Below are 25,296 nucleotides of genomic sequence, written 5' to 3'. Positions count from 1 at the left end.
GGGACCCTGTCCTAGACCAGCAGTGGTTTCTTTGTGTCGAATAGCCTGCCTGCTCCACAGGTGGCCTGGAGGGGGTAGTCCTGGTGACCTTGTGAACCTCCGGCCTCATTGGTCGGTGTTCTCAAGCTGCGGAAGGTCCTGGGCCTTCGTGGTGTTCTAGACCTAACCTGTGTACCTGCCTTGACGGCGAAATCGCCAGCTATGCTTACTTTCTGATAGCTGAGTGGAACCACTTCTTAACCTAGATTTTTGTTTTTCCAACAAAGAATTTTTCCCTTTTAGTGACAACTGTAGGTAGAAGTTCCCATGAAACGAGTGGTATTGTCATGATTTGATTACTCTTATTCTTCAAGCCATTCAAACAAAAATTAGACCATGCTTGGTAACTGAAATTCTGAGATGGTTCTCTTTTTGTGATTGATCTCTTTTAGGGCTGTGTACCTGAGCGCCACACTGTGATGTAGGTTGAACAAAGGATTTGGTTTACACAGAGAGCTTTCTTGCTTTCTTGCTTTCTTCCTTTGGACACAGAGGTAGAGGGAGAAGCAGGCTCCCTATGGGGAGCCCGATGCTGGACTCGACCCCAGGACTCCAGGATCATACCCTGAGCCCAAGGCAGACACCCAACCACTAAGCCATTCAGGCCTCTTAGGAGTTTTCTTTTCTTTTCTTTTTTTTTTTTTTTTTAAAGATTTTATTTGCATAACAGAGAAAGGGAGAGACAGAGCAAGAGCGGAGGGGAATGAGCAGAGACAGGGAGAAGCCGACACAGGACTCGATCCCAGGACCCAAGGATCATGACCTGAGCTGAAGGCATAGGCTTAACAGACTCAGCCACCCAGGCGGCCCCACCCAGGAAGTTTTCAAGACTATCTTATCCAGACGTAGGCAAAGGCAACCACGGTCCTACTGCAGAGGGTTGAGGGTGGTGGCAGCTGCTCCCTTTGCCGAGAACCTGCAGGGTTTGGGCTCCGTGGTGATCCTCGCACTACTTGGTCCTCTGCACGATCTGGAGGTGTCATTCCCATTGTAGACGGGGACATGAGGGCTGAACGTCTGAATCTGCAGTCACGAGAGACCCAGTTAGTGATTGAGGACCTCAGTGATTGGGGACATCGCGCCGACCGTCACTCCACCCCGCCGACTGCAGGCCTGGGAGGAAGCAGAACTTGTTTCGAGCATTACACACTGCTCTGTTTCAGAGGAGTGCGAGAACCGAGGGTGGCCTTGAAAGATTAAGGGGGTGGGAGTCAAGGTCCAGAGCCCAGGGCCTGTGGTGGGCGAGGCTGTGATCCACAGGTGCTCAGTCCCTCCCGCCCACCTGGCTCCGCAGAGCCCCACGCCCAGCGCAGAGCCCCACACCTAGCGGTCTCCCTGAGCGGTCTCTTGCTGGGAGGAAAGACTTGTGTGTCACCCGCGTGTCACCTATGTGGTGGCTGGCTTTGTTCTGACTTTGCTTCCAGTTCCTATTGAGTTGCAAGCTACTGTGTTAAAATAAAAAGCTCCCCCCCCCCCCCGCCCCACAGGTGAAGTGAAGGGTAAGTGGCATCTTATTCAGATGTCTGCTGGGGTATTGGCAGCACAAAAACGCCGCTTGCCCACCCAGCCTGGCACCTGGGGGCCAGCTGCTGATGGCCGGGCCCGCTATCCCCTGGCTTTCTACAGTAGGCTACGCAGCCGACGTAACTGTCTTTCAGGAAATTAAGTTTAAATCAGATTGAAGTTATGATGCTCCTTGTTCTTTTCCATCCCAACAATTATCTTAAAATCTCTCCTTTTAATTAACTCTATTTTCCAGGTCTTTTTGTATGCCAAGTGGTTTGTTTGTGGAGTGCCTGGCGCTGTGCCCCCGATCTGGAGACAGAGCTGCAGCCCTGCCCTCCTAGGCGGCCCCGGGACGGGTGGGGTACCAGGGGCTTGGCCGCCCGGCCTTGGCACAGCGCTCAACGACGCAGGGCAAGGGCCCAGTCTCCTTCCCATCAGCCACGGGCAGCTTGCTACCCTGCCCTCTGGCTGAAGCCGCTCTTTTTTTTTTTTTTTAGAACTGCTTCTTTGGCAGCTTTCACTTCTCCTGTAGGCAAGTCTCAAGCTAATATTTATCCTGCAAAGTATCTTAAAAATGCTGGAGGGCGAGTATTTGTGGAGAACTCTATCAATCCCTGAAAGAGCGTTATTGTTGCTTTGATAAACTGAGGCACTGTTTACAATAGCCAGATTGTGTTTGAACTTGCAACCTTTAATTCAACAGTTAGTTTTTGTTAACAGATGGAATTGTTTTGGCTGTCTTCGCCAAGAGATCTTTTATCCCTGTGGTTTTTGTTTTTTACTGGCGGGCCTTTGGCCCCTGCTGGGGGAGGGGAGACCTGGGCGGCTCAGGCTCTAATACATTCAGGTGTTAACTCATTTTATGGCTGGCAGGCTTTTCAGGAATGTGGACCTTTGTGCTTGGAGCCCGCCCTACCTCTTTATGAGTTGTCTCTTTAAAACTGGGGTGCCTCCTTCCACAGGGAACACTGGCCTCACCCGGAGAACAAGGGAGGTAGATGTAGCCAGAACGGGTTGCGGTATTGTTCGCCTGCTCAGGAGATCTCGGGTCTGAAGGAGAACACGGAGAGTGAAACTTCTTCCTTAAAAAATGAAGTAAAATCTTTCCTGTGGGGGTTACTTTTCAATAAAAGGAGCCGCGTCCCAGATCCCACCAGAGCCTGTTTCCTCCTCCCGCAGCCCTCTCTGACTCTGAAGTGGTAAGCACCTGCTGCTGCCCTGGGGACAGAGGGGACCAGTGCTGGGCCTGGTGGGCTTGGGCAGGAGGCGGGAGGAGCGGTGCTGGAGAAGTCCGGGTCCTGCAGAGTGTCACAGTGCTTCCCCCGTGGCCCGTGGGGGCTGGCCAGAGCTGGCCAGGGCAGCCTGTCCCCGGGGCTGGGGGCGTCCATGGCGGGGTGTCAGGCCGGTTGGGGCTGGTGCACCTGGCCTTGTGCGGGGGCAGAGGGGCCAGGGTGGGCTGCCCCCGGGGGGGGGGGGGTGACATGTACGATGGGCGCCTAGCAGAGGTCACACGGGCGCGCCCGGCGCCTGGGAAGGCCCGGGGCCTGGCTCTTGGCGCCTGCGGAGTCCTGTGTGTGCCCCGGGGGGAACATTGGGGAACATAGGGACCAGTACTTCCTCCTCCATCGGCTGACTCATTCTGTCCTGCTGACTTGCTCTTCTCTGCCGGGCTCCGGCTGCCTGTGTCTCTGTCTCTGTCTACGTGTGTCTCTGCCTGCCTGCCTCCCTCCTGACTCATGCCCTGAGTGGGAACTGCCGGCGATGGCAGCAGTGCTGGGGGGCAGGGTGTCCTGGGACTCCTGCCGCGCCCATGAAGCCCAGACATTGGTGGCTGGCCGAATTGTTTGGGGATGTGCTCTGAGGCCCTACAGGGACAGGAAGCCCACTTCCTTGCTAGTATGACTTCCCAGATCATTTTCTAGATGTGTTCTTCATGTTGCATTATTGTCCTTTTATTTTTGGCAAAATACACCTAACAGAATTTACCACCGTAACCATTGTTGAGGGTACAGTGGAGCGGCCTGAGTGCAAATTCACAACGTAGTGCACCGTCAGCACCGTCCATCTTCAGAACCTCTTTGTCTTCTCAGGGGGAAATGGTCCTAAGCAGGAAGGTCCTGGGTTGGTGCTGTCACCATCCAGGATTCTGGCTGTGGGAATAGAAGTCCCCCAAGGTCCGAGGGAGATGCAGGGCTGGGTTGCAGTGTAGCTGATCTCGGAGGGAAAGTGACTTTTTTGTGCATTGTCATTTATCTCCAGTAGATGTACAGTCTAACCTGTTTTACCCCATTCGTTTCACACACATGGTGTCTGCCTGTGGGAGCACATCCGGGTCCTCCTCTCGGGCTGAGTTTACATAAAGCAAAATACCATCAGTTTATGTATTTGAGAAGTCCATTGTGCCCAGAGTAGCTTTCTTTCTTTCTTTTTTTTTTTTTTTTTAAGATTTATCCATTTATTTATGAGAGAGAGAGAGACCGAGACAGAGACACAGGCAGAGGGAGGAGGAGAAGCAGGCTCTTCGAAGGAGCCTGATGTGGGACTCAATCCTGGGGTCCCGGGATCGCGACCTGAGCTGAAGGCAGCCGCCCAATTGCTGAGCCACCCAGGGGACCCTGGAGTAGCTTCGTTTTAATGACATTCCTGGGGCTTCAGTTTCACGAGCTCCTGACCAGCCCGGTGGCCAGGTATTCGCCTCTGGGGAAAGGCGTTGGGGATTCTCTCTGCTTCCTCAGTCGAACATTCCAGTCGATATCTGACTTGGGTCAGCTTTAGGGGGAGCCTGCCCCTCTGCCAGAGTGGTGCAGGGGAGGCGAGGGCCACGTTGGGCTTCCTGCGCGTGGATCTGCACTGTCTGCGAGGGAAGATGGTACGCTTGGCCCCGCTGGCGCTCACCTGCATGGCAGGCATCTGGGGAATCTGGGCTTTCCCCTCGCTCAGGGAGGCCCGGGCTTGATCCCGCTGCTGTTTTTGGCCATGTTCTCTGCACTGGCTGGAGGCAGCCTTCTGCTGGCTCGCAGACGGTAATCCAGTCCCGGAGGGCAGTGCTGAGAGGCTGGGGGACGTCAGCACCCACAGATTGATGAGTGGGAGAGGTGCCTCTTGGTGCTGTCAGCTGAGAAACACACACGAGGCCTGTGGCCTCAGGAGCCCAGTGCTGACTGGGTCGCAGGCAGGGAAGGATGCTCTACATCACCTGGACAAGATCAGGGTTTCTTAACCCCACCGGGGCCTATTTCAGACCTTGACACAGGACTTCTCTGTCTTGCCTCTCACCTCAGAGAGTAGAGGAAAGAGCAGTTGACGCCTTTCTCCTTGATGGGCACAGGGCCTGGTAAGGCTGGCTGACCCAGGAGCACCCTGAAACACAGAATCTGTGCTGACCAGAGCAGATGGCTGTGTTGGTAAGGGTGGGTGCTTGTCTCGAGTTCGGTGGGGAGAAGGCTAAGTCGGCAGTGAATAGGAGTTGCAGGGAGGGGTGAAGTAGGTGCTGTGGACTGGAAAGCCGTGGGATTGTGTTAGGAAACAGCGGGGTAGATGCTCGGGGCAGAGCCAGCCAGGGGAACGGTAGGAACGGATGGTCTCCGTGCACCCAAACATGTGAGGGGTCTGCTGCTCGCCTGGGTGGGGTTAGAGCGCAGTCTGTGTCTTTGATGTCGAGAGGAGACTGGGAGAAGCTCTGAGCTGGTTCCTGGTAATTAGCTTTGAATCTGTACTAATTAAGTGGACCTGCCAGTAGCTCTGCATCCATAGGCGGCTCTTCAGACCTGCCTCTGTTGGCACTGCCTGGGCCTTTTGAGATTTGACTTTGGTTGCAAAACAAACACTCCTGAATGTCCCGCCACACAGCAAGGTCTTAGTCTTATTCTGCATTTGGAGAGGACAACCAGAAAATCCATTTTTAAAAGTAATTTACGTTTGTTTGTTGTTGTTCTTTTTTTTATTTTTATTTTTGTTCTTTTAAAGATTTATTTATTTAAGAGAGAGCATGTGCAAGTGGTGGTGGTGGGGGTAGAGAGCGAGGAACAGAGGGAGAGAGAGAAACCCCAGCCAAATCCTGGACTCCTGGTGAGCCCGACGTGGGGCTCCATCATCCTGACCCTGAGACTATGACCTGAACCAAAATCAGGAGTTGGGCATTCAATCGACTGAGCCACCCAGGTGCCCTGTTTCTTTTTAAGTTAAAAATACAATTAGGTCCCACAGAAGCAGAAAGACTGTAACTATAAATCACCCTGAAGTGACTCCTTTTTCTGTGCTTCTGTACCTTTTTTAAAAAAAACTTAATTATGATCATAATGTGTACTTGATTTATAATCTGCTTTTTGCACTTGATATTAGGTCTATTTCCATCTCAGCAAAGAGTCACGCAGCGTGATTTGTGTGTGGGTGCACCACACTTTATTAATGGATGCTTCAGGTTTCCTAGTGGTGTGATCAGCATGCCTGTGCCTTTGTAGCCTTATGATGAGTTCCGAAGAGGGAGCTACAGGGTCAAAGGGTATTCACATTGTCAGACTTTGGATACGTAGTGACCACAGCTTCAGTTTTTCAGAAGTCCTTTTAATGGTGCCAGGACTGTCATGAGTAATTGCGTGGGGATAATCCTTAGGTTGAGCACTTGAGCTGGGAGGAGTCCCAAGGAAGCCCTGGTTCCAAATAGTGGACTTCTCCAGACAGCACAATGGGTAGTCACTTAGATACCAGCCTGGGTTTCTTCGTCACAGAAAATTGGGGGACCTCCAGGTTAAGGGGTCATTCATGTCTGTAGAGGTAGTCTGATTTACGTTGTAGAGGAACTGGGGGGAGGCTCCCGTCCCCCCTCCCTGCTTCTCTGAGAGCTTGTCTCTGCTCCCAGCCACTTCCCTGAGCAGGGACCCCAGGGGCAGGGGAGGTGGCTGCCGGGCCCTCCCTCCCCCTGCCTGCCCCTCCCCCCCCAGCCCCCCCCCTCCCTCCCTCTGCTCCCTGCCTTCCCTGGGCCTCTGAACTGGGGCCTGGGACCATGTTTTCCTTGATGTAAAACCAACTAGGTGCTGCAAAGGGGTTCAAGAGATGGAGGGGTTTATGAAGCGCCTAGACGCTCAAAAGACAATGTTTTTAGTGTCTCAGCAACACATGCGGTCTCGTGAATGGTGCAGATGCGACCCACCCCATCTGTATACCCGCTGACTTGCATCTCTGGCCTCAGGTGTGCGGAGGGGGACAGAGTGCTGGTTTTATAGCTGTTCTTTTACTTCTTAGGGAATAGGGGTACATTTAACCTCAGGCCACATATAAAGCACATGTAAGGGATCCCTGGGTGGCTCAGCGGTTTGGAGCCTGCCTTCAGCCCGGGGCGTGATCCTGGAGACCCCGGATCGAGTCCCACATCGGGCTCCTGCGTGGAGCCTGCTTCTCCTCTGTCTGTGTCTCTGCCTCTCTCTCTCTGTGTCTCGTGAATAAATAAAATCTTAAAAAAAAAAAAAAAAAAGGCACATGTAAGTTCTACTCATTAAGAAAAACTTCACCTATTTAAAGAAAACTAGTGTTCATTTTACTGCTTCTCAAATACGCTGGCCTTTTAGGTTCACCTCCCCTGGCCCATAATTTAAGTAATTCCATGCTGTTAGACAGCCGCTTCCCGGTCACTCCCGTGGCCCTGCCTCCTTTTTTGCCCAAGGATGACTGCAGAACCCGGAGACTCTTTGGTTTGGTGTTAATATAAATGCCACCGGAAGGTTTCATCGTGGCTTGGCAGCTGTAGTGGTGGTGCTCCTTCATTGTGCCTCTGTCTCTGAGGTCAGTCCTTGATTACATGTATGTAATGGGAGGAGCTTATATTTTTCATTTTTTTTTCAAGACCGTTTGGTGCTTACGAGTGTCCCGAGGCAGCCCGCGGCCTGCCTGCCTCTCGTTTTGCCATGGCCTGGAGAAGAGTTCCTTCACGCCTGGCTCAGCCCTTAGCCGAAGACGGCTCAGATTCAGAGAAATACTATGGGTGTTGGCAGTGGTTGCCCGCCTGGCATTTCAGGCGGCTGGAGGCCGGCTTGCCCTGCGCTCGCCAGGGTCCCGGAGCCGCGCGGTGGACGCACGCTCTCGTTGCCATGGCAGCCAGAGCTGCTCGACTCCAGCGGCTCGCTAGGCACACTTAGGAGGAGGGCAGGGGGGAAGGAAACCACTTGCGGCTTTTTAATTGAAAAACAAAACCCATCCTGCTGAGTTGATGATGCAAATCTGGGGAAACAGATCTAAAAGGTCTGAGGTAAAAAGTCACCGGAGAAAGTCGTTGCAGTTTAGCATAAGGCAAATGTCGAGGGGAGTATTATCTGCTGGGGGCAGCATGTCCTCATTTCAGCGTAGTCTCCTAAAGGTACGTGTGCTGGCTTTCCGAGGGTTGGATGCTGGCTGTGTTTTCCTTCACGTTAGGTAACAGCTTGTTTTATTTTTATTTTTTTTAACAGCTTGATAGTGCAAGATACAGAGGGATTCCGTTTAGAGAGGGGCTTGATGTGGATCCTAATGCCTTGACCCCTAAAATTTAGGAAGAATAAGTACTTTGATTTGATCCAACATTGAAAATATGGTCACGCAGACTGTTGGTCGAGTCTGCCCATTTAGCTCTAGTGTATCATCCTGCTGATTCACTCGGGGGGCCTGTGCTGGGGGATGGTGCAGGGTGGCCGCTGCCCCGAGGGAGGAGGTCCTGTTGGGACACACTGCCCTCGGTACTGGGTTCAGGCACACCAGGGCTTTCCCCAGCAGCACCCGCCCCCCCCCACCCCTGCACCGTGCCCGGCACCTGGAAATGGGGTCAGGAGGGAGTTAAAGGGGTGCTTGCTGTTTGCTCCCATTTGATTCACTCCAGCATCCTGCTGTGTCTTACCTAAGAGACGTGGGGCCTGGATCCCGAGGCAGGCCAGCAACCTGAGGAACCTGTAGCTGTGCCCTGGTGCCGCGGCCCTACAGAGTGGCTTTTGGAATTGGGTGTGCTCAGCAAAGGAGCTCTGGGACCCCGTGAGTAGATAGTGTTTGTCTGTGGCTCAGCAGCTTTTCCGTCAGTACCTTGTGCTGCATCTGGAAGGTCTGTGCCCTGCCAGGAGGACTCTGCTCCTGCTGTCTTGCCCTGCCAACATGTGCATGGTTACACCAGCATGCAGGGTGACGATGGCCGTGAGCTTGGTGAGTCATGGTGCTGTTTGGACCTTTTGTAGGGAGGGCTGCATTTGGGGCCTCTGATTTAGCGCAGAGCCTGAGATGACTTCGCCTGTCCCCTTGCTGTGTCCCCTCGTCCCGATCCCCGCCTACCCTTGGGGGTCACAAATCTTGTGATGGGCTGGGGAGCCCAGTGCAGGAGGCTGCTTCTAGCCACGGTGGAGCTCGGGTTGGGGCAGTGGGAGCCAGCAGTGGCTTGTCTGCTTCTCACAGGGGGACCGGGGAGCCCCTGTGCTGGGAAGGCTTTTTGGTGCCTATGATCTGCTAAGAACGCGGGCCCAGCTGGGAGGCCTCCACTGGGCTGGGACGAGTCTGCCAGACTGCACGGGCATCAGGCTCAGCCCTGAGAAGCCCCAGCAGGTGGCGGGGTGGTGATCTGGAGGATGCCGCGTGTGAAACCTGGCCGTGCGGTGTTTTATGCTCTGGGAGCCCCTGGACTCATGCCGTTTCATTAAAGCATAGGAATTCCTGAGAAGTTCCACCTACGTGTGAAATTGTGAGCTGCTGCGATTTCTTTGGAGGGTGTGGTGCCTTTTGTAGAAAAAAATAACACCTTAAGTAGTGTGTACATTTGAAAGTTTACTTGAATTGCAATATGCCAGTTTTAAGGCATTAAAATCCTCTCGACTATTCATTAGCATTGACACACTGGTTTCTGCTTCCTATTCAGAAGGGAGAGGGATTTGCTTTGAGCTCTGCACTTAGCTTGCTCTTTTCTCTAAAAGGGAAGCATTACTAAAAATTGGTTTTCTTCATTTAATGGAGTAATTATGGGTTGGTCTGGTCCTCTCCTTCTAGTGCTCATGAATTCATTTCTTTCCAGCCACCTGAGTGCCTGCACTGGCTAGGTGCTGGGCCACCCAGTGGTGATCTGAGCCATCCTGCCCTCGGGGTGGGTGCCTCCTGCCTGCTGTGTGCTCAGGCTGCCTGCCTCCAGAAGGAAATGCTCCTCCCGGGACCAGGGTGCCACAGTGGGGAGAAGGGTCCCAGACTGATGAGAGCTGAAGGAAAAGCAGAGGGGCCTGGCCAGCCCAGAGGACATCGTGCCACCAGGGTCCTGGAGGCAGGGAGCTCTGAGTCCTGCAGGTGGACAGGAAAGTAGATGGGCAGGGGGGAGCTGTCCCCACCTCTGGGAGCTTGCAGTGGGGGTGGGGTTGTGGTGTTGAACAGTCAGATGTCCTGGGCGCCTGCGGAAGGAGCATCCTGGCCCGGGCTTCTACTGGAGGTGTACGGGAAGGGGGGGGGGGTAGGTGTGTGTTCGAGGTGTATAGGGCCAGGCAATGTGGTCCACACAGGAGTGGTCCCGGAGGAATGCTGGAGGTCCAGGGATCGGGCCCCTCCTGCTTACTCTGGGATGGGAATCCATTGAGAAACACTTTAATTAGACTGACTTGTTAACAGTGTAGCAATATTTTCATCCCCTTAGCTCCCAGGGGGGCCTCTTTCCACATTTCCTTTGCTTGGGTCTGTTAATACTTAGAAGAGTGTGTACACACACATCTCCCCCCTCTCCTCCCCCTTGACCGACATCAAGTCACAACAAGCTGATCAAAAGGAGTCGAATAAAAATTGATGTCAGGTCTGACGTGTGTTGTGTTTGGTCTCAGAAGTGTCCTCAACTGGGTCTTGTGACACAAGACACTCAAAGGCTGGGTTATTGAAAGGTTTTAAGTCCTAGTGAAGCTTTTGATCATTTGTCTCCAGAGTGGCAAGGCGCTGCCCAGACCCTGACACTCCAGTGAAAAGGGGTACAGTTAACGACTGTGCCGCATACCCCAGCCGTGGTGCTCGGGCCCACTGAGAGTGTCGCACTTGGCTGTCCTGTGGGTGTGTGTCGTAGTGCAGAGTCCTGGGTCCCTCTCCAGAGAGCTGGTTCTGTGGACCAGGTGGAGGCCTGCCTCGACATTTGTAAATGAGCCCCCCGGGGTGGCCTGATTCCCACTGATGCGTGTGGTCTTGGCCACTGGGGCAGCCTACCAAACCCACAGGCTGGGGTGTCCTCAACAGTGGGCACTTACTCCCTGAGGTTCTGGAGGCTGGGAAGTCCAGCCCAAGGTGCTGGCAGATTGACCACTTGTCTGTCTTCTGGGCCTGCTTCCTGGTTCATACACGGTTTCTTGCTGTGTCATCAACTCGGAAGGAGCCAGAGAGCCATGGGATGTCTCTCGTGAGGACACTGATCCCATTTATGAGGGTTCCACCCTCATGACCTGATCCCTCTCAGAGGCCCCAGCTCCTGATCCAGTAGCATGGGAGTTTGGTGGGGGGCACAGCAGCCACAGAGGCTGTGTTCTTTGGGGATACCACAACGTCACAAGCCTTATTTATTTATTTTTTTTAAAGATTTTATTTATTTGGGGGTGGGGAGCACGAGCCAAGGGGAGGGGCAGAGGAAGAAGCAGATGCCACGGGAGAGAGGGAGAGCAGGGACCACCCTCCCTACGCGAGGCTGGATCCCAGGTCTTGGATTGTGACCCCATCTGAAGGCAGACACTTAATGGACTGAGCCATGCAGGTACCCTCCCTCCCCATTTTCAATATATCTTAATTTTATTATCCTTGAGCTCACATTTCCTAGACCGTAGAGGCACATTGATTCAGAGGAGACCAGGCTGGGTTTCTGCAGGTGACACCATAATACCTAGAGGAAGGTAATTTCACACATGAGAAAGTAATTCCGCAAGTCCGGAACATTCGGGATGACCGCCTCTGGAACCCTTTCTTGTCAGATATTTTTGATTGAGTATTCTGTTTTTTTTTTTTTTTTAATGGGAAAGACCCTTACTTTTTTTTTAAATTTTTTATTTATTTATGATAGTCACACACAGAGAGAGAGAGAGAGAGAGAGAGAGAGAGAGAGGCAGAGACACAGGCAGAGGGAGAAGCAGGCTCCATGCACCGGGAGCCTGACGTGGGATTCGATCCCAGGTCTCCAGGATCGCGCCCTGGGCCAAAGGCAGGCGCCAAACCGCTGCGCCACCCAGGGATCCCAGATACTTACTTTTTATTCGTAAACTATTTTTCAGTTTACTGCCAAGTGAGCATAGAGGATGGTGTTCTGCATACCCTCATCCTCCTGAACAGCCAGCCTCCCCCATTATCCACCTCCCCCAGCAGAGTGGGGCATGTGTTAGAGCTGGTGAACCTGTGCTGATGTGTCTTCACCACCCCGGGTCCATGGTTTAGGGCTCACCCCTGCTCTTGGACACTCTGTGGGTTTTGACAGGTGTGTAACAACGTGTGTCTCCCATTATGGTACCTTCCAGAGTAGTTTCACTGCCCCCAAATCCCTCTGCCCGCCCCCACTCCACCCCACTTTACTCCCCGGTAACCACCCATCTTTTTACTGTCTCTATAGTGTTGCCTTTTCCAGAATGTCCTGTGGTTGGAATCCTACAGGGAGCAGCCTTTTGGGATTGGCTTCTTTCACTTAATGATATGTGTTTAAGGTTCTTTCTTGTCTTTTCCTGGCTCGAGAGCTCATGTCTTCTTAGCACTAAATAACATTCCGTTGGGCAGACCACAGAGGATTTAAACATCCACCTGCTGAAGGACGCCATGGTTGCTTCCAGGTTTTAGCAAGTAATAATAAAACTAGACATCCACATGCAGGTTCTTGTGTGGAGATAAGCTGTTACCTCCTTAGGGTAAGTACCAGGGAACAGGACTGCTGGACCACCTGGGAAGAGCATGTTTAGATGGTGAGAAACCGCCACACTGTCTTCCCAAGTGGCTGCGCCATCCTGTGCTCCCATGAGCCGTGAGCGAGCAGCCCTGTTGCTCCACGTCCTCGCTGGCATCTGGTGGCTGTGCCCTGACTTTGGCCATCCTCATAGGGGTGTAGTGGGATGTAGTTGTAGTTTACGGGTGTCTGATGCCACGTGGCGTGGAGCATCTCTCCACGTGATTCCTTGCCGTCGTGCATCTTTACTGAGCGGTCTCTTTGGGTGCCTTGTCTTTTCTTCATTTTCTTACTGTCGCGTGTGCTGTGTGTTCTGGAGAACAGTCCTTTAGCAGATGTGCCTTTTGCAAATATTTTCTCTCAATCTGTGTCATGTCTGTCTCTTGATAGAACATTGATTTTATGTTGGAAGTCCGTGGGATTTCTTAAATGCTTTTCAGGAAATAACCTTACAAACAGATTCGCTGGAATGCTTCTTTCTTACCAGGGATACTTCGAACTTGCTTGATCGATTTTACGTCATTTTAGACTCTTGCTCTAAAAGCCGATGCTGGCCTTCGTTTGGCTTCCCTGGTTTCTGTGTCGTGTGTCGGGTAGCGTTCTGGGCCGTGGTCGTCTGGTGAGAGGGAGGCGTGCTGCTGGTGGTGATGGAGAGCACTGTGCCCCTCGCTATTCGGCACGCTCGTCGGAGGTTAATAATTGATGGCGTTGCAAGAGGAATGTTGGTAGTTGCAGTGGATTTTCTCGAGGGTGTGGATGCCTGGTTTTAGATGGGTGCACAAAACAAACAGCTGTGGCCATGAAGCAGCCACCGTCTCGGATTCGCTGCACGCCCGGTGCCCAGGTGCTGCCAGGGCGCACACATGTGCCTTTGTGCATCGGGGGGTGTGGAGGCAGCCGGGACGTGTTTGAGGCGTGTCGCAAGTGCGCATTAACTCCTCTCTGACCGATTTCCAGGAGATGGATAGAACCTCAAAGTTGAACCGAAGCTGGCGGGGCCTGAGATTGCTCCGCAGTTAACTTTTTGATGGCATTCCGTTAACAGCCGGCTTTCCACAGAGCAAATTGTAGGAAGTCACATGTTCTGGCATCGGTTACCCTTAAATTAGAAACAGGACAATAGAGGAAGTTGTTGATTGGAACAATGGTAGTTTCACTGGTCTAAGTGCATCTGCAAATCCTACCCAGGTCCTTGTCCCTGAACGTGGCGACAGTCCCCGCGGAGGGAAGCGCGTTTTCTCTGCTAGGGGAAAACCTGTCCATAACGTGTTTCTGGTCTTCCGATTGGATAATGCTGGAATAAGTCACGGCTTAAGCTTCACGTTTTTCAACAGCTCCAGAGGAGGCTCTTTGCAGCACATCCTTGCCCGTGCTTTGGGGAAGGAGCAAACCAGTCTTTTCTCTTGAAGCTGTTTCAGTGTATTTGTCGGGGTTTAGCGTGGCCTCATAAGTTAGGTCCTTCAGAAGAATGTTCGTAAGATGTTTTATTGTAATGGTTTGGTTATTTTGGTTAATATTCTACCATTTACATAAAATAGCTTCCTCAAAGAAAACAGTCTGCCTGCAATAAGGAGCTTTGTGGACAGTGGAAACCTGGTTTGACATTGTCTGATTGCCTTCCTCGGGGATGACGCAGCCTCGCCCTGGCGCTTGGCTGATGGGAGAGCCGCCCTGTGCACCTGCCCCTGTGCTCCTGCCTTTTCTTCTCAGCTTCTTTCTTTTCCTTTTCTTGAGTCCCCATGGAAAGGGCCCTAGAAATAGAACAAGTGTGGGGAGACCATCTCAGGTTTGGTACCCGGGACAGGTGCAGCCGTATGCCACATGGGTCCTTGTGCCTCGCTCCAGAACAAGTGCTGTGATTGAGTTCAGTTCACACCGGGAGGGACCGTGGGTTCTGTCTCCGAGGAGCCGATGATCAGGTTCCAAGCAATGCACACGTGAACTTTGGAACATAATCCTGTGTTAGCCGAAGCTGGGGATTATACATAGCTTGGTAATGGTTGGTAGGTTTGTCGTTAACTCGGTGATAGCCTTTTTGTCCATTCGCAGGCACTTAAAGAATTAGATCACCAAATTAAAATGTAAAGATCATTAGCCTTAATTGCAGGGGAAGGGACATTCGGGGACTTGCCAGAGTACTGGAAATGGTCTGTGTCGATATAAATTTGTCAGAATTGATTGAACATGGCACGTTTTCACTGCATGTAAGTTACAGCTGAGCAAATGAACAAACAACGCTCACTAGCCTGCTTGTAGGCTGACTATAAACAGTTGGAATATAAGGGAAGAGAAAATCCCATCTACAGTGGCCACAAATAAGATAAAACCGTTAGGAAGAACTTAACTAGAAATGTGCAAAACCTGTAAAAAGGAGCATGAAATTTCTTGAGAGACATTGAGGTAGTGTGGGACAAAGAGAGAGCCCTCCTTCCCGGATTGGTGTCCTGGCGGTCTATGATGGCAGCTCCCCAAGCTAACCCTAACAATTAATGGAATCACAGTAAGAATACCAACAGGCGCACCTCGGTGGCTCAGTCGGTTGAGCATCTACCTCTGGCTCAGATCATGATCCTGGGGTCCTGGGATCCAGTCAGGCTTCCTGTTCAGCATGGAACCTGCTTCTCTCTCCCCCTGCTTATGTGCACGCTCTCTCTGTCAAATGAGTGAAATTAAAAACAAAACAAAACAGCAAAAAATATCTTTTTTCCTGAGCTAGTCTAGCTCTTAGAGCTCATATGCTTATAAACAAACATCCAAGAATAAACAGGGAGATGCTAGATGCTAGGGAATGAAGCAGTGAGAGGGTATGGCCTCAGCAGAGTCTAGAACCTCCTGCGCACTTTGTTCTTAGAGCAGTGGGTTACTGGGCGTGAGCAGACAGGCACGCTGGCCGGACATAATAGGAAGCTGGGAAACAGACCCAAGTACTGATGGAAATTTGATGTATGACAAAGGGGAGTCTCAGTGCTGGAGTGGACTTACCAATAAATCCTATTGACATGATCCGATGGCCACGGTGAAAAGAGAACAGTGCGTCCTGACGTCACGACAGCACACACGAGAATATGGATCTGAGACGTGAAAGGTACCCACTAGGTTTTTCACTGGGAATGAACGGCCGAGTTGGCCATCCTACAGCCTGTGTGTATAGCCTGACCTATCAGAGTTGGCTGGTACACCTTCCCGGTTCCATGGACCCCTCGACTGTGGCTTTTTTTTTTTTTAATGATTGAACTTGAGAGAGAGCACATGTGAGCATGAGCAGAAGGAGCAGAGGGAGAGGAAGAGAGGATCCCCAAAGTATCTTTTATCATTCCCTAAAAGTCTTGTAAACCACCCCCCCCACCCCCGGATTTGCATAGTGTTTGGAAACTGTCTCCACCGAGTGTAAGCTGCTGCTGAGCAGTTGGGTGTTGTCTTCAAGGTGCCTGACTGTAAACCGGGTTAGTCAGATCTTTGGGGAACCCCAGTGTCCTCTAACAGGAGTAGGTTTTGTTAGTTGAGTCTCGTTTCTAAGTTAGCGGTTGGAAAGCGGCTTCCGCTCTGGGAGTTTGTGCTGATTTCTGTGGGCATTCCTGCCGTGGCTTCAGAACGCGAACGTGGGTGAGTCTGTAGAGCTGCGAGATGTCGATGGACTTGTATTTACTAACTGCTACCTAGAGTCAAGCTAACTGAAGATGCTAACGCTATTTGTCATTTTCATCAATATAGATGACAGTGAAGTTGCCTGTGTAAAACCTATTCACTGCGTTTGCACGGCTTGAGGAAGGGAAGCCAGCTGTGTTAATGCCTAGCCTCCTTGAATGACAGGTAAACCCCACGCCACGCTCATGCCATTTCATGCGGGCTTCCCTGCAGCCTGACCCCGGTAGCCGGCCACCCAGCTACCCTGGGTGTCACTCTTCGAGAGAGCTTGGCACGGGTGGGGGGTGGCTTTCCAGCGCACACAGCCCCTGGTACATTCTGGTCAGCACGTTAGCTGGCTGTCATTCATTCATTCATGTATTCATTCACTCTTTCTGCGATCTGCTCCGGGCTCCCACCGTGGGACCGGGGGAGCACAGGTGGTGGCCTCTGCCATGGGAGCTTCTCTCTGCCCGGGCCAGGGTCGTGTTACCTGGTACGGTCACTGCACGGCCGCAGTGCATCTTCCGGGGAGGGCTGGGCTGCAGAGGGGTCTTCAGACTGGACCCACCTGAACTTGGTGCGGGAGGCTGCGGCAGCGAGCTGGGGGTCTCTGGGGCTCCCCAGAGGAAATAGCCGGCACCTTTCTTCTTCCTGCCACAAACCGGAGCCCGGAGGCCACCTCCTCCTGCGCTGGGAGACGGTGGTGTGAGCCCACCTGCATTTTCCTGTCCATTTTGAGCAACGCCTGGTTTTGGTTCCACAAAGAGGCAGTGATGTGGAATTTGCCACATCTGGCCCAGTTGATGGATTCAAAACGTAATCATGTAAAATGTAGTGTTTCAGCATTTCTGGAGAAGACTTTTTCACATTTATTTAATAATAACCTTCGAGCAGAGTGTTTCGACTTCGACACAGTTGATACTTGTGGCCAGATCATTCTCTACCACGGGGCCGTACTTAGCAGTGTCCCTGGACTCCACCCAAGGAAGTGACAACCAGAAATGTGTCCAGATGCTGCCTGGTGTCCTCGGAGGTGCAGAATTGCCCCCGGTGGAGAACCAGTGCCTTAGGAACAGCTCCAGTGTACTTAGTACCAAGCTCGGCTGCCTGATTCCTGGCTGCTGCTGAGATGGCCTTGGCCTGGGCCTGCCGATTTTCAGGCGTGGGTGTCGGGACGGCTGCAGCTGTGGGTCGGGGGCGCTGGGACGGAGCTCGAGGGTTGTGTGTGACCCATAAATGGGTCACCAGGATTCTTAGAAAAAAATGACTGTCATTCCTGCCCCCCAAGCCCCTGGTCATCAGCATGGGCGTTGAAAACCTGTCTGGATACACGTCCTTCACGTAAAAATGACCCATCTTATTTGGTGGAAGAAAGCATTTAAAATCATGAACCCATATTGTGGTTTGACAGGTTGACAAACAGTTTTCTTCTCTTCTATTTTCTTAGGACAGGAATCACTCCGAACGTAGGGATGGAGTGAGAGTGCAGATGTTGGTAATTGTTAATGCTGAGCGATTTTGTTTTTAGATACTGTTTTATTTTGTAGGTTACAAGTAGTTTCATAATATGTTTTCTAAAAAGATTTGAGGTTAGAAATCCTGGTTGTTTTTTGTTTTGTTTTTGTCCTGTGGTTCTGAGAGAGAGCCAGAGCGAGCGAGCTGGGGGAGGGTCAAGGGGAGAATCTCCAGCAGGCTCCACACCCAGTGTGGAGCCCAATTCTAGGCCTGATCCCATGACCCTAAGGTCATGACCTGAGCTGAAATCAAGAGTCAGACTCTTAACTGACCGAACCACCCAGGTGCCCCCAAACCCCACTTTTTAATTGAGATGTTATATGGTAGGGGCCACTTGGAAAGTTGGAGAGCAGTCTTGAGGACAGGGATTGTCAGTGAAGTGTCGCAACATTGGGGAACATGAGAAGCACCTGTGCAGGCAGGATGCAGACTTGCTGTCCTCAGGGATCCTCGTTGCAAGAAGAAGTGGCCCTGAGGGAGCCCTGGAATGGTGACATGGTGAGGGAAGGAAGGACCAGCTTTGCCTGAGGCTGGGGCTCCCTGTGGGGGCGCTCCGTGGGAAGGCTGCCCTTGGTTCCTTGGTTGCCCATCCCTTGGGTGGGGGAGGGAGAAGGAGCTAATTAAGATCATGTTTGGTCCAGTGACTATTAACTAGAAATATTTTTGTTTAAACCAGTTGTTGAAAATCCGGTGAGATAGCAATTCACAGGCCTACGTTAGAATAAGTAAGATGGGAACACCATTTGTGTGATTTTCGGGTCCCCTCATCTAATGCACTTGAGGTTGAGGAGAACCCCAGTGCCTGGAGGCCTGAGTCCAGCCGAGTGCATGGGCAGACTTGCATCCTTAGTCCTATCTTGTGTTTTCCTAAAACCTTCTTACGGGGAAATTTTAGTTAGTTGCAAGGCAGTGGACGCTTTATTGTGATGTGTTCCTCTGGGTAGAGAATGCATCACAGAGCCCAGGACAGTGGGAATGTGGGCTGAGGAGTTCCACCCACCAGGAATGCTGTATGTGGGTCAGGAGGTTGTGAGCCCCTGGACGGGATATTCAGTTTGCGGTGCAGGTACTTTTCCCCTGGAGAGGGGCTGTGATTTTCATTTGATGATCAGAAAGAGTTATAACCTGCCAAGGTCAAAGACCATCCCTGTAGATAGCCCGCACGCTCGTACTTGGCTGCTTTTGGGGGGACTTTGAACATCCTTCCCCCACCCCCTTTAGGGTGGCAAGTCACCCCATTCTTGCTCTACCCATCCTCCCACTACCCATCTCTGCTCCTTTGTCCAGCCTCCCTGCTTCCCCAGCCTCTCCATTCCCACTCCCAGGAGGCTGACAGCTCTGCTCTTTGCTGGTTCTCGCCGGCTCAAGAGCAGAAGCTGAGCTCTCTCCAGCTGTCTGTCCGTCATCTCTCTGGCTTCCCACCATGGTGTTGTCTTTACCCCCCTGCCCCAGGGTTAGCTCTCTACAAGAAGCCATCTCCAGGAATTAGTGTCTTTGTCCACAGCTGACCCCGAGTAAGCACCAGAGAGCCGCGGCGGTCTGAGGTCAGGGTCTCCAGGTGGCCGAGGACCCATCCATGGAGCTCCTGGACAGCCTGGGGGGGGGGGGGGTTGGCCACATGGCGGCCGCCCCCGACTGACTCTGCTGGATTGTTTTCCTCTTTTGCAGATCAACCAGTCACTCGATGGGGAGCAACGGTGGACCTCCTTTTTGTGTCACCTTCCCACCTCTCTGTAGCAAGAAAAGTAACTTCAGCACCTCTTCAATAATAATGATGAAACTGGTATTAACTGAATGGCAATTATGGATTTTTAACTCTAATTCACAGTAAACCAGCAAGCCATATGTTTAAAATCCAACCAAAAATCCTTTTGTTTTGCTGCGTGTCTCACCCGATTGTGAGAAGTTGCGAGATCTCTATTTGTACAAAGAGGGATATAAGCGTTACTTGCCGGAGGAACCCAACTGAAGCAGAAAGAGAAGGCGTTCTAATTTATCCTTAAAGATACACGATAGTAATTATTTATATAGGTAGAGGAAATATATATATATACACACACGTATATATATATATATACACACACACACACACATATACACACACACACACACACGCACACGCACACATATACATATATGCTTTTGGTGGTAATGAGAATGGCCCCGCAAAACGCCGACTCGGAATCTATGCAAGTTCAGGAGTTGCCTGTCCCCCTGCCGGACCTGCAGAAGCCCGGAAGCGCGGACACCCACGATGAGACCATCAGCGAGGGGTCCATAGACCGGATCCCTGTGCGCCTGTGGGTGATGCACGGGGCCGTGATGTTTGGCAGGGAGTTCTGTTACGCCATGGAGACGGCGTTGGTCACGCCGATCCTCCTGCAGATTGGTAAGTGCCCGGTCCTTAGCACTGAGCATCAGTGTTCGTGGTGTGAACTCCCGAGTGGACGTCAGCACACGGAGCTCGTCACCGGCTGGAAAGTGTCAAGAACCCTGGGAACCAGCAACCTGGTCTTTGCTCCCCTCAACCTACTCTGGCCGTTTTTTTCCCTCTCATTCTGAAGCAGGGCTGGAGAGGCGGGTGGTCCTTGGATGTTGACGAGGTTGCACCTGCTGTGGCAGGATGGTCACGGAGCGCTGGCGTGTATGTAGTCAGCTTTGATATGTGCTAATCCCGGTGTGTGGTACCTCCTGCCCTGTTCCTGCTTCCTGGACATGGTCACCAGCCGTGTCGTCCTGCCCTGTTCCTGCCTCCTGGACATGGTCAGCAGCCGTGTCCTCCTGCCCTGTTCCTGCCTCCTGGACATGGTCAGCAGCCGTGTCCTCCTGCCCTGTTTCTGCCTCCTGGACATGGTCACCAGCCATGTCCTCCTGGGCAGGCCAGCGAACCTCCCTGACTCTCCCTCAGCTTCCTTTCCCAGAAAGGGGGGGATGGTCTGCGATTGCAGACCACCCCCTGGCCGGGTACAAGGAGAGTGCTTGGAACAAGGCCTGGCCTAGAAAACCCTGAATAACATGGTTCTATATTACCAGCTTCTCGTTGCTGAGCACTTAAATCTGAGTTTTCGTGTGGACTTCGGTGGCTGAATGACGAGCACGTCCAGAAGTCCTGGAGTGCACAGAGTTACCCTCAGTGGTAGAAGCCCAGTGTGAGAACACACTGACGTGCTAACTTCGGCCCTAAGCATTCTGTCCATGTTTCATTTTCCCTGTTGTTTAAAGAAGTTTGAAAATATAATTTTCCAGCTGCTGGAAAATTACCCCTGGGTAAGGGGCTGAGCGATTTAAAATACTCTGTTTCGTTTGAGGATTCCACAGGTGTGTTGTTTCTGCTTATTTTGGTTGTTTTAGGAATGTTTCCTTCTCCAAACATAATGTTTCCTGTTGCGGTGAACGCTAACTAGGCCCTGTCTGGGGATCGGTTAGTGAAGCCCAGGGGTCCTTCAATTAGGATCAGAACCGCACCGTCACTGTCGTTGGGAGGAGACTTCATTTCCCGTCTCAGCGGTGGCAGGTGTCTGGTGGTGGCAGGTGTCCGGCGGTACTGCTGAAGCTCGGGCTTATTTCCGACGGTGGCAGTTACAGGAGGTCCCGCGCCCCTGCGTCTCCTTAGCACCTTGATTGATGCTCTCTGCACTGAATTACTGTCATGCCACATGTTTTTCTCTCCGCTTTTTCATCTTTAAAAACATCCTTAGAAGGATTCACAAGACCTCAGACAAGGTTAAGAGCATTTCAGGAGAATGGGGACCGTGGAGCGTGAGCCACATAGGTCACTCTTGTTCTTTCACCCTCCGTATTTGTCATCTCTGCAGTTATGCTCTTCACGGCCCGTGGGTGCCCACCGCATGCCAGGGCACTGAGGGGGGACAGGACGTCACGGCTCTGCTCGCACAGCTTGTCCCTGGTCCGGAGGTGGGGCAGCGGCCAGACGAGCGAGAGCTGCTTGGGCACCGTGAGCAGGAGGGAGCAGGGGGGCTGCAGACCCTCCGAGGGAGGCTTGGCTGCTTGGGAGGCCTGTCAGTGCGGGGGGGCTCTGGGCTGACCTGGTGGAGAGCGAGCCGAGGGCACTCGGGGAATCAGGCTTGGGGAGCTCAAGAAACTAGAAGCCTGGCTTTGTGGCCAGACCTCGGGAGTCTGGTGGCAGTTAACTTTACCAGACGTTTATTTATTTTGTCCCTTCAACATATAAGGACTTGGGTTTGGCACCATGGTTGAGGTCATTACAAAAGCAGTCATAACTAAGTGGGGTGGTTACAATTAGAAATGGGGTGCTATTAGCCAGTTTCTAGACCACTTTGTGGTTAGGATGACAAATGTAGAGTTCAGGAGCTCTGGTTACTGAGAAATAAGTTGTTCTAGAAGTACAGATTTGGGAGCTGTTATTCCCAAATTTTCGTCATGGTGGGTTATGTGTGTTTTGGCTTAAAACCCTGGCACTTAAGACTCCTTGGAATGTGTCACTTTATAGGTTGGGAGTCTCAACTTCTATACAACTCCGCACATTTCATTGTTTGGGTGTGAGTGTTTAATATACTACGTGAGACTCGTATCAGTTTCAGGTAATCTGGGATCACAAGCACGTAGCCTGTGTTCTACTATAGAACACGACGGCATGTGCTGTGTGTTCACAGTAGCTTTGGGAAGTCGTGTGTGTGCGTGCTGCATGGGCACCTCCGGAAGTGCTGACTGTGGAGTAGGGGAGGGTGTTGCCCCCCGACTGGGGGGAGCGGAGTGTACTCCTAGAGGAATGGTTCTTCAGGAGAGCCGCGCTCATGTGGCCTGGCGCCGGGTCCAGAAGCCGAAGGCCAGTTTGTTTCCCAGGGTTGGGCTTCACACTCAGGGGTGACATAGTGACTAAAATTTCCTCTGAGTGGAGTCTGACTTTTCTCAGCAGAGTCAGAGGCACGGTGTTGATCGGTGAGTTTTGTGTATCAGTAGTTACTGAAGCCGATACTGAGACCAGACCGTCAGGTTCTTCCTTCAGTCTACCTGATTCGAGTCTGCAGTGACTGCATGTGTTCCTGGCACAGGTGAGGCCGGGTGTGTTCTTGTCACCCCCTAGTGACCCCTCACATGCAGGCCCCCCCAGCCACCACCAGCCTGCCTCGGTCAGTTGTGCCCTTTTTGGAGTCCCATATAAATGGAATCAGGGTGTGCGCTCCGCTGTGTTTCAGTTAGCATAACGCCCTTGTGATTGATTCGTTTCTCTTCCACACGAATCAGTACTTTGTCCCCTGAATGGACACACCGTCCTGTCTATCCCCTCATCAGCTGATGGATTTTGGGTTGTTTCCATTTAGAGGCGATTATAAATAAAGCTGCTCTGAGCATCTGCCTGCAAGTCTTTGGATGGATGTGCATTTCATCTCCCATGCAGGCCTTGGCGTGGGATTGCTGGGTTGAATGGCGGGCGCAGGTTTGCTTCTGTGGGAAGAGACCGGTCCCTCCAGCAGGTGCAGGGGTCCTGTTTTCTACAGCTCCCGGATAGCATTTGAGTTTCCCAAATGAACACTGGTGTTAAATGAGTTTTGATGGGCTTATTGGGGTATTCGTTTCTTTTAGGTGAAGTCCGTGTGTTAAAACGCTCGGCTGTTACTTTAGTTGGGTTCTATCATTGTGTTGCAAGAGTTCTTTATATATTCTTGATGAAAGTCTTTTTTTCAGGCAGGTATTATTTGCAGATCTTCTGCCAGAGTCTGTGGTTTCTCTTTGTGTGTGTGTGTGTGTGTGTGTGTGTGTGTGTGTTTTAAGATTTATTTATTTATTTGAGACAGCTCCTTGTGTGCATGAGGGAAGGGGCAGAGGGAGAGTGAGAAATCCAAGCAGACTTTCTGCTGAGCCCTGGGAGCCCTTGTTTTGGCTTTTGTGGATCTATCACATTTCCATATAAATTTTGTTTTTATTTTTGTGAGATTTTATATATTCTTGAGAGACAGAGAGAGGCAGAGACACGCAGGCAGAGGGAGAAACAGGCTTCATGCAGGGATCCCAAAGTGGGACTCGATCCCAGGACCCTGGGATCACACCCTGGGCCGAAGGCAGACGCTCAACCACTGAGCCACCCAGGCATCCCTAAAAGCATTTTTATATTGCGTTAGTGATCATAGAAAAGTTGGTCACTTACTAGTTGGGTACCTCTTAATGTCTGTAAGGTCTGTAGTGATGTTCTTTTCTGTCTGATAATGGTAATTTGTATTCTCTTTAGTTCTTGGTTACTTTGGTTAAAGATGTATCAATTTTATTTATCTTTTCAGAAAGTTAGCTTTATTTAATTTCTCTGTTGTTTGTCCATTTCTTTTTTTTTTTTGTCCATTTCTTATTTTAATGGTTTATGCTCTTTTTTTCTTCTGCCTACTTTGTTTTTTAATTTACTTTTTTTGGTTTCTTCAAGTCAAGCTTAGAACATTGGTTTTTGAAGTTCTCCATCCCAATAAAATCATTTCTAAGAAGTCTCTTATTAGAAATGACCTTATTTATGATAAAATTACCATTGCATAGAGGGGTCTGGAGGAGAGTAAATGGCATCCAGAGCCCTGGGTTACCTGCTGTGGTCAGCAGCCTCTTAGATGGTGCCCAGGGACCCCTGCCATCTGGTTTTCTTGGCCCCGTGAAATCTCCTCTTGAGTATTTTCTTTTAACAAATAGACTATGGCAATAATGAGTGGATGTCACCTTTGTGACTAGATTATAAAAGAATGTGGTTTCTCTCTGGTCAGAAGACTTGACTCTCTTGCCCTGTTGGCTTCTATACTTTGATGAATCATGCTGTGTTCTCGGGGAGATTTATGTGGCCGGGAACTGAGGGAGCCTCCAGCCAAGAGCCAGTGAGGCTCACTGTCTACGAACCTACAAGAAATAGAATCCTTGCGTCAATCAAGTGGGTGAGCATGGCTCCAGATCTCCCCTGCCCACCCTCTGAAGCCATGAAACAACTAGAGCTCTGGGAGAGACCCTGAGCCAGACCACCCAGCCAAGCCCCACCCAGGTTCCTGCCCCAACAGAAACTGAGAGACAGTAAATGTTCTAAGCCACTATATGGCACGTGATTTGTTACACGCCAGTAGATAACTAATGCATGTGCTCTGTGGGGTAGAGTTTCTGACTGCACTAGTCCACTACTTTCAGTTAGAGCATTTAGTATTTTTTTTTTTTTTTAAGATTTAATTTTTAAGTAATTTCTACATCATTGTGGGGATGGAACTCAGAACCATGAGATCAGGAGTCAGGCGCTTCACCGCCTGATGCAGCTAGGTTCCCCTAGAGCATTTGGTATTTTTCCCACTGCCTAAAATACTTCTCATGTTAGAAGGTATGTAAATGCTCAGCATAAAAGTTTATGTTTTAAGTTGTGTTTGAAGATATCAATGATAGAGATCTTTCATAAGGTTGATTTTTCTCCAACGAAAACCCCCTTGAAATTCAGTAAACTGAAAGCTATGAAAAAAGTAAATTAGTTCAAGGGATCCCTGGGTGGCGCAGCGGTTTGGCGCCTGCCTTTGGCCCGGGGCGCAATCTTGGAGACCCGGGATCGAATCCCATGTCAGGCTCCCGGTGCATGGAGCCTGCTTCTCCCTCTGCCTGTGTCTCTGCCTCTCTCTCTCTCTGTGTGTGTGTGACTGTCATAAATAAAAAAATAAAATAAAATAAATTAGTTCAAGCTCTGCTATCACAGAGATTAGGAAGAAAGTCATTTTTCTTTTTCTTTTTTTCTTTTTTTGTAAGATTTTATTTAT

At 51.2% G+C, this 25,296-nt stretch overlaps 1 protein-coding gene across 11 annotated transcripts in view; it reads left to right on the top strand.

Annotated features, from left to right (window-relative positions):
* Positions 1–25,296, top strand: part of SLC45A4 (solute carrier family 45 member 4) — an 82,278-nt gene that overhangs the window by 22,751 nt on the left and 34,231 nt on the right. For 5 of the 11 annotated variants that reach the window (XM_072774675.1, XM_072774677.1, XM_072774680.1 and 2 more), the window contains exon 2: positions 19,229–19,949. The exons of 1 other annotated variant lie outside the window; for it this stretch is intronic. In XM_072774675.1, the coding sequence (XP_072630776.1) occupies positions 19,697–19,949 (253 nt within the window). In that variant the 5' untranslated portion in view covers positions 19,229–19,696. Of the gene's footprint in view, positions 1–2,530; positions 2,745–16,129; positions 16,229–19,228; positions 19,950–25,296 lie in introns of those variants that run through there. 5 more of the 11 variants (XR_012006929.1, XM_072774674.1, XM_072774673.1 and 2 more) reach the window with 2 other exon arrangements.

Source organism: Canis lupus, chromosome 14, assembly GCF_048164855.1.
Source record: "Canis lupus baileyi chromosome 14, mCanLup2.hap1, whole genome shotgun sequence".
NCBI classification, from domain to species: domain Eukaryota; kingdom Metazoa; phylum Chordata; class Mammalia; order Carnivora; family Canidae; genus Canis; species Canis lupus.
This window is presented reverse-complemented; position numbering and strand designations above follow the sequence as displayed.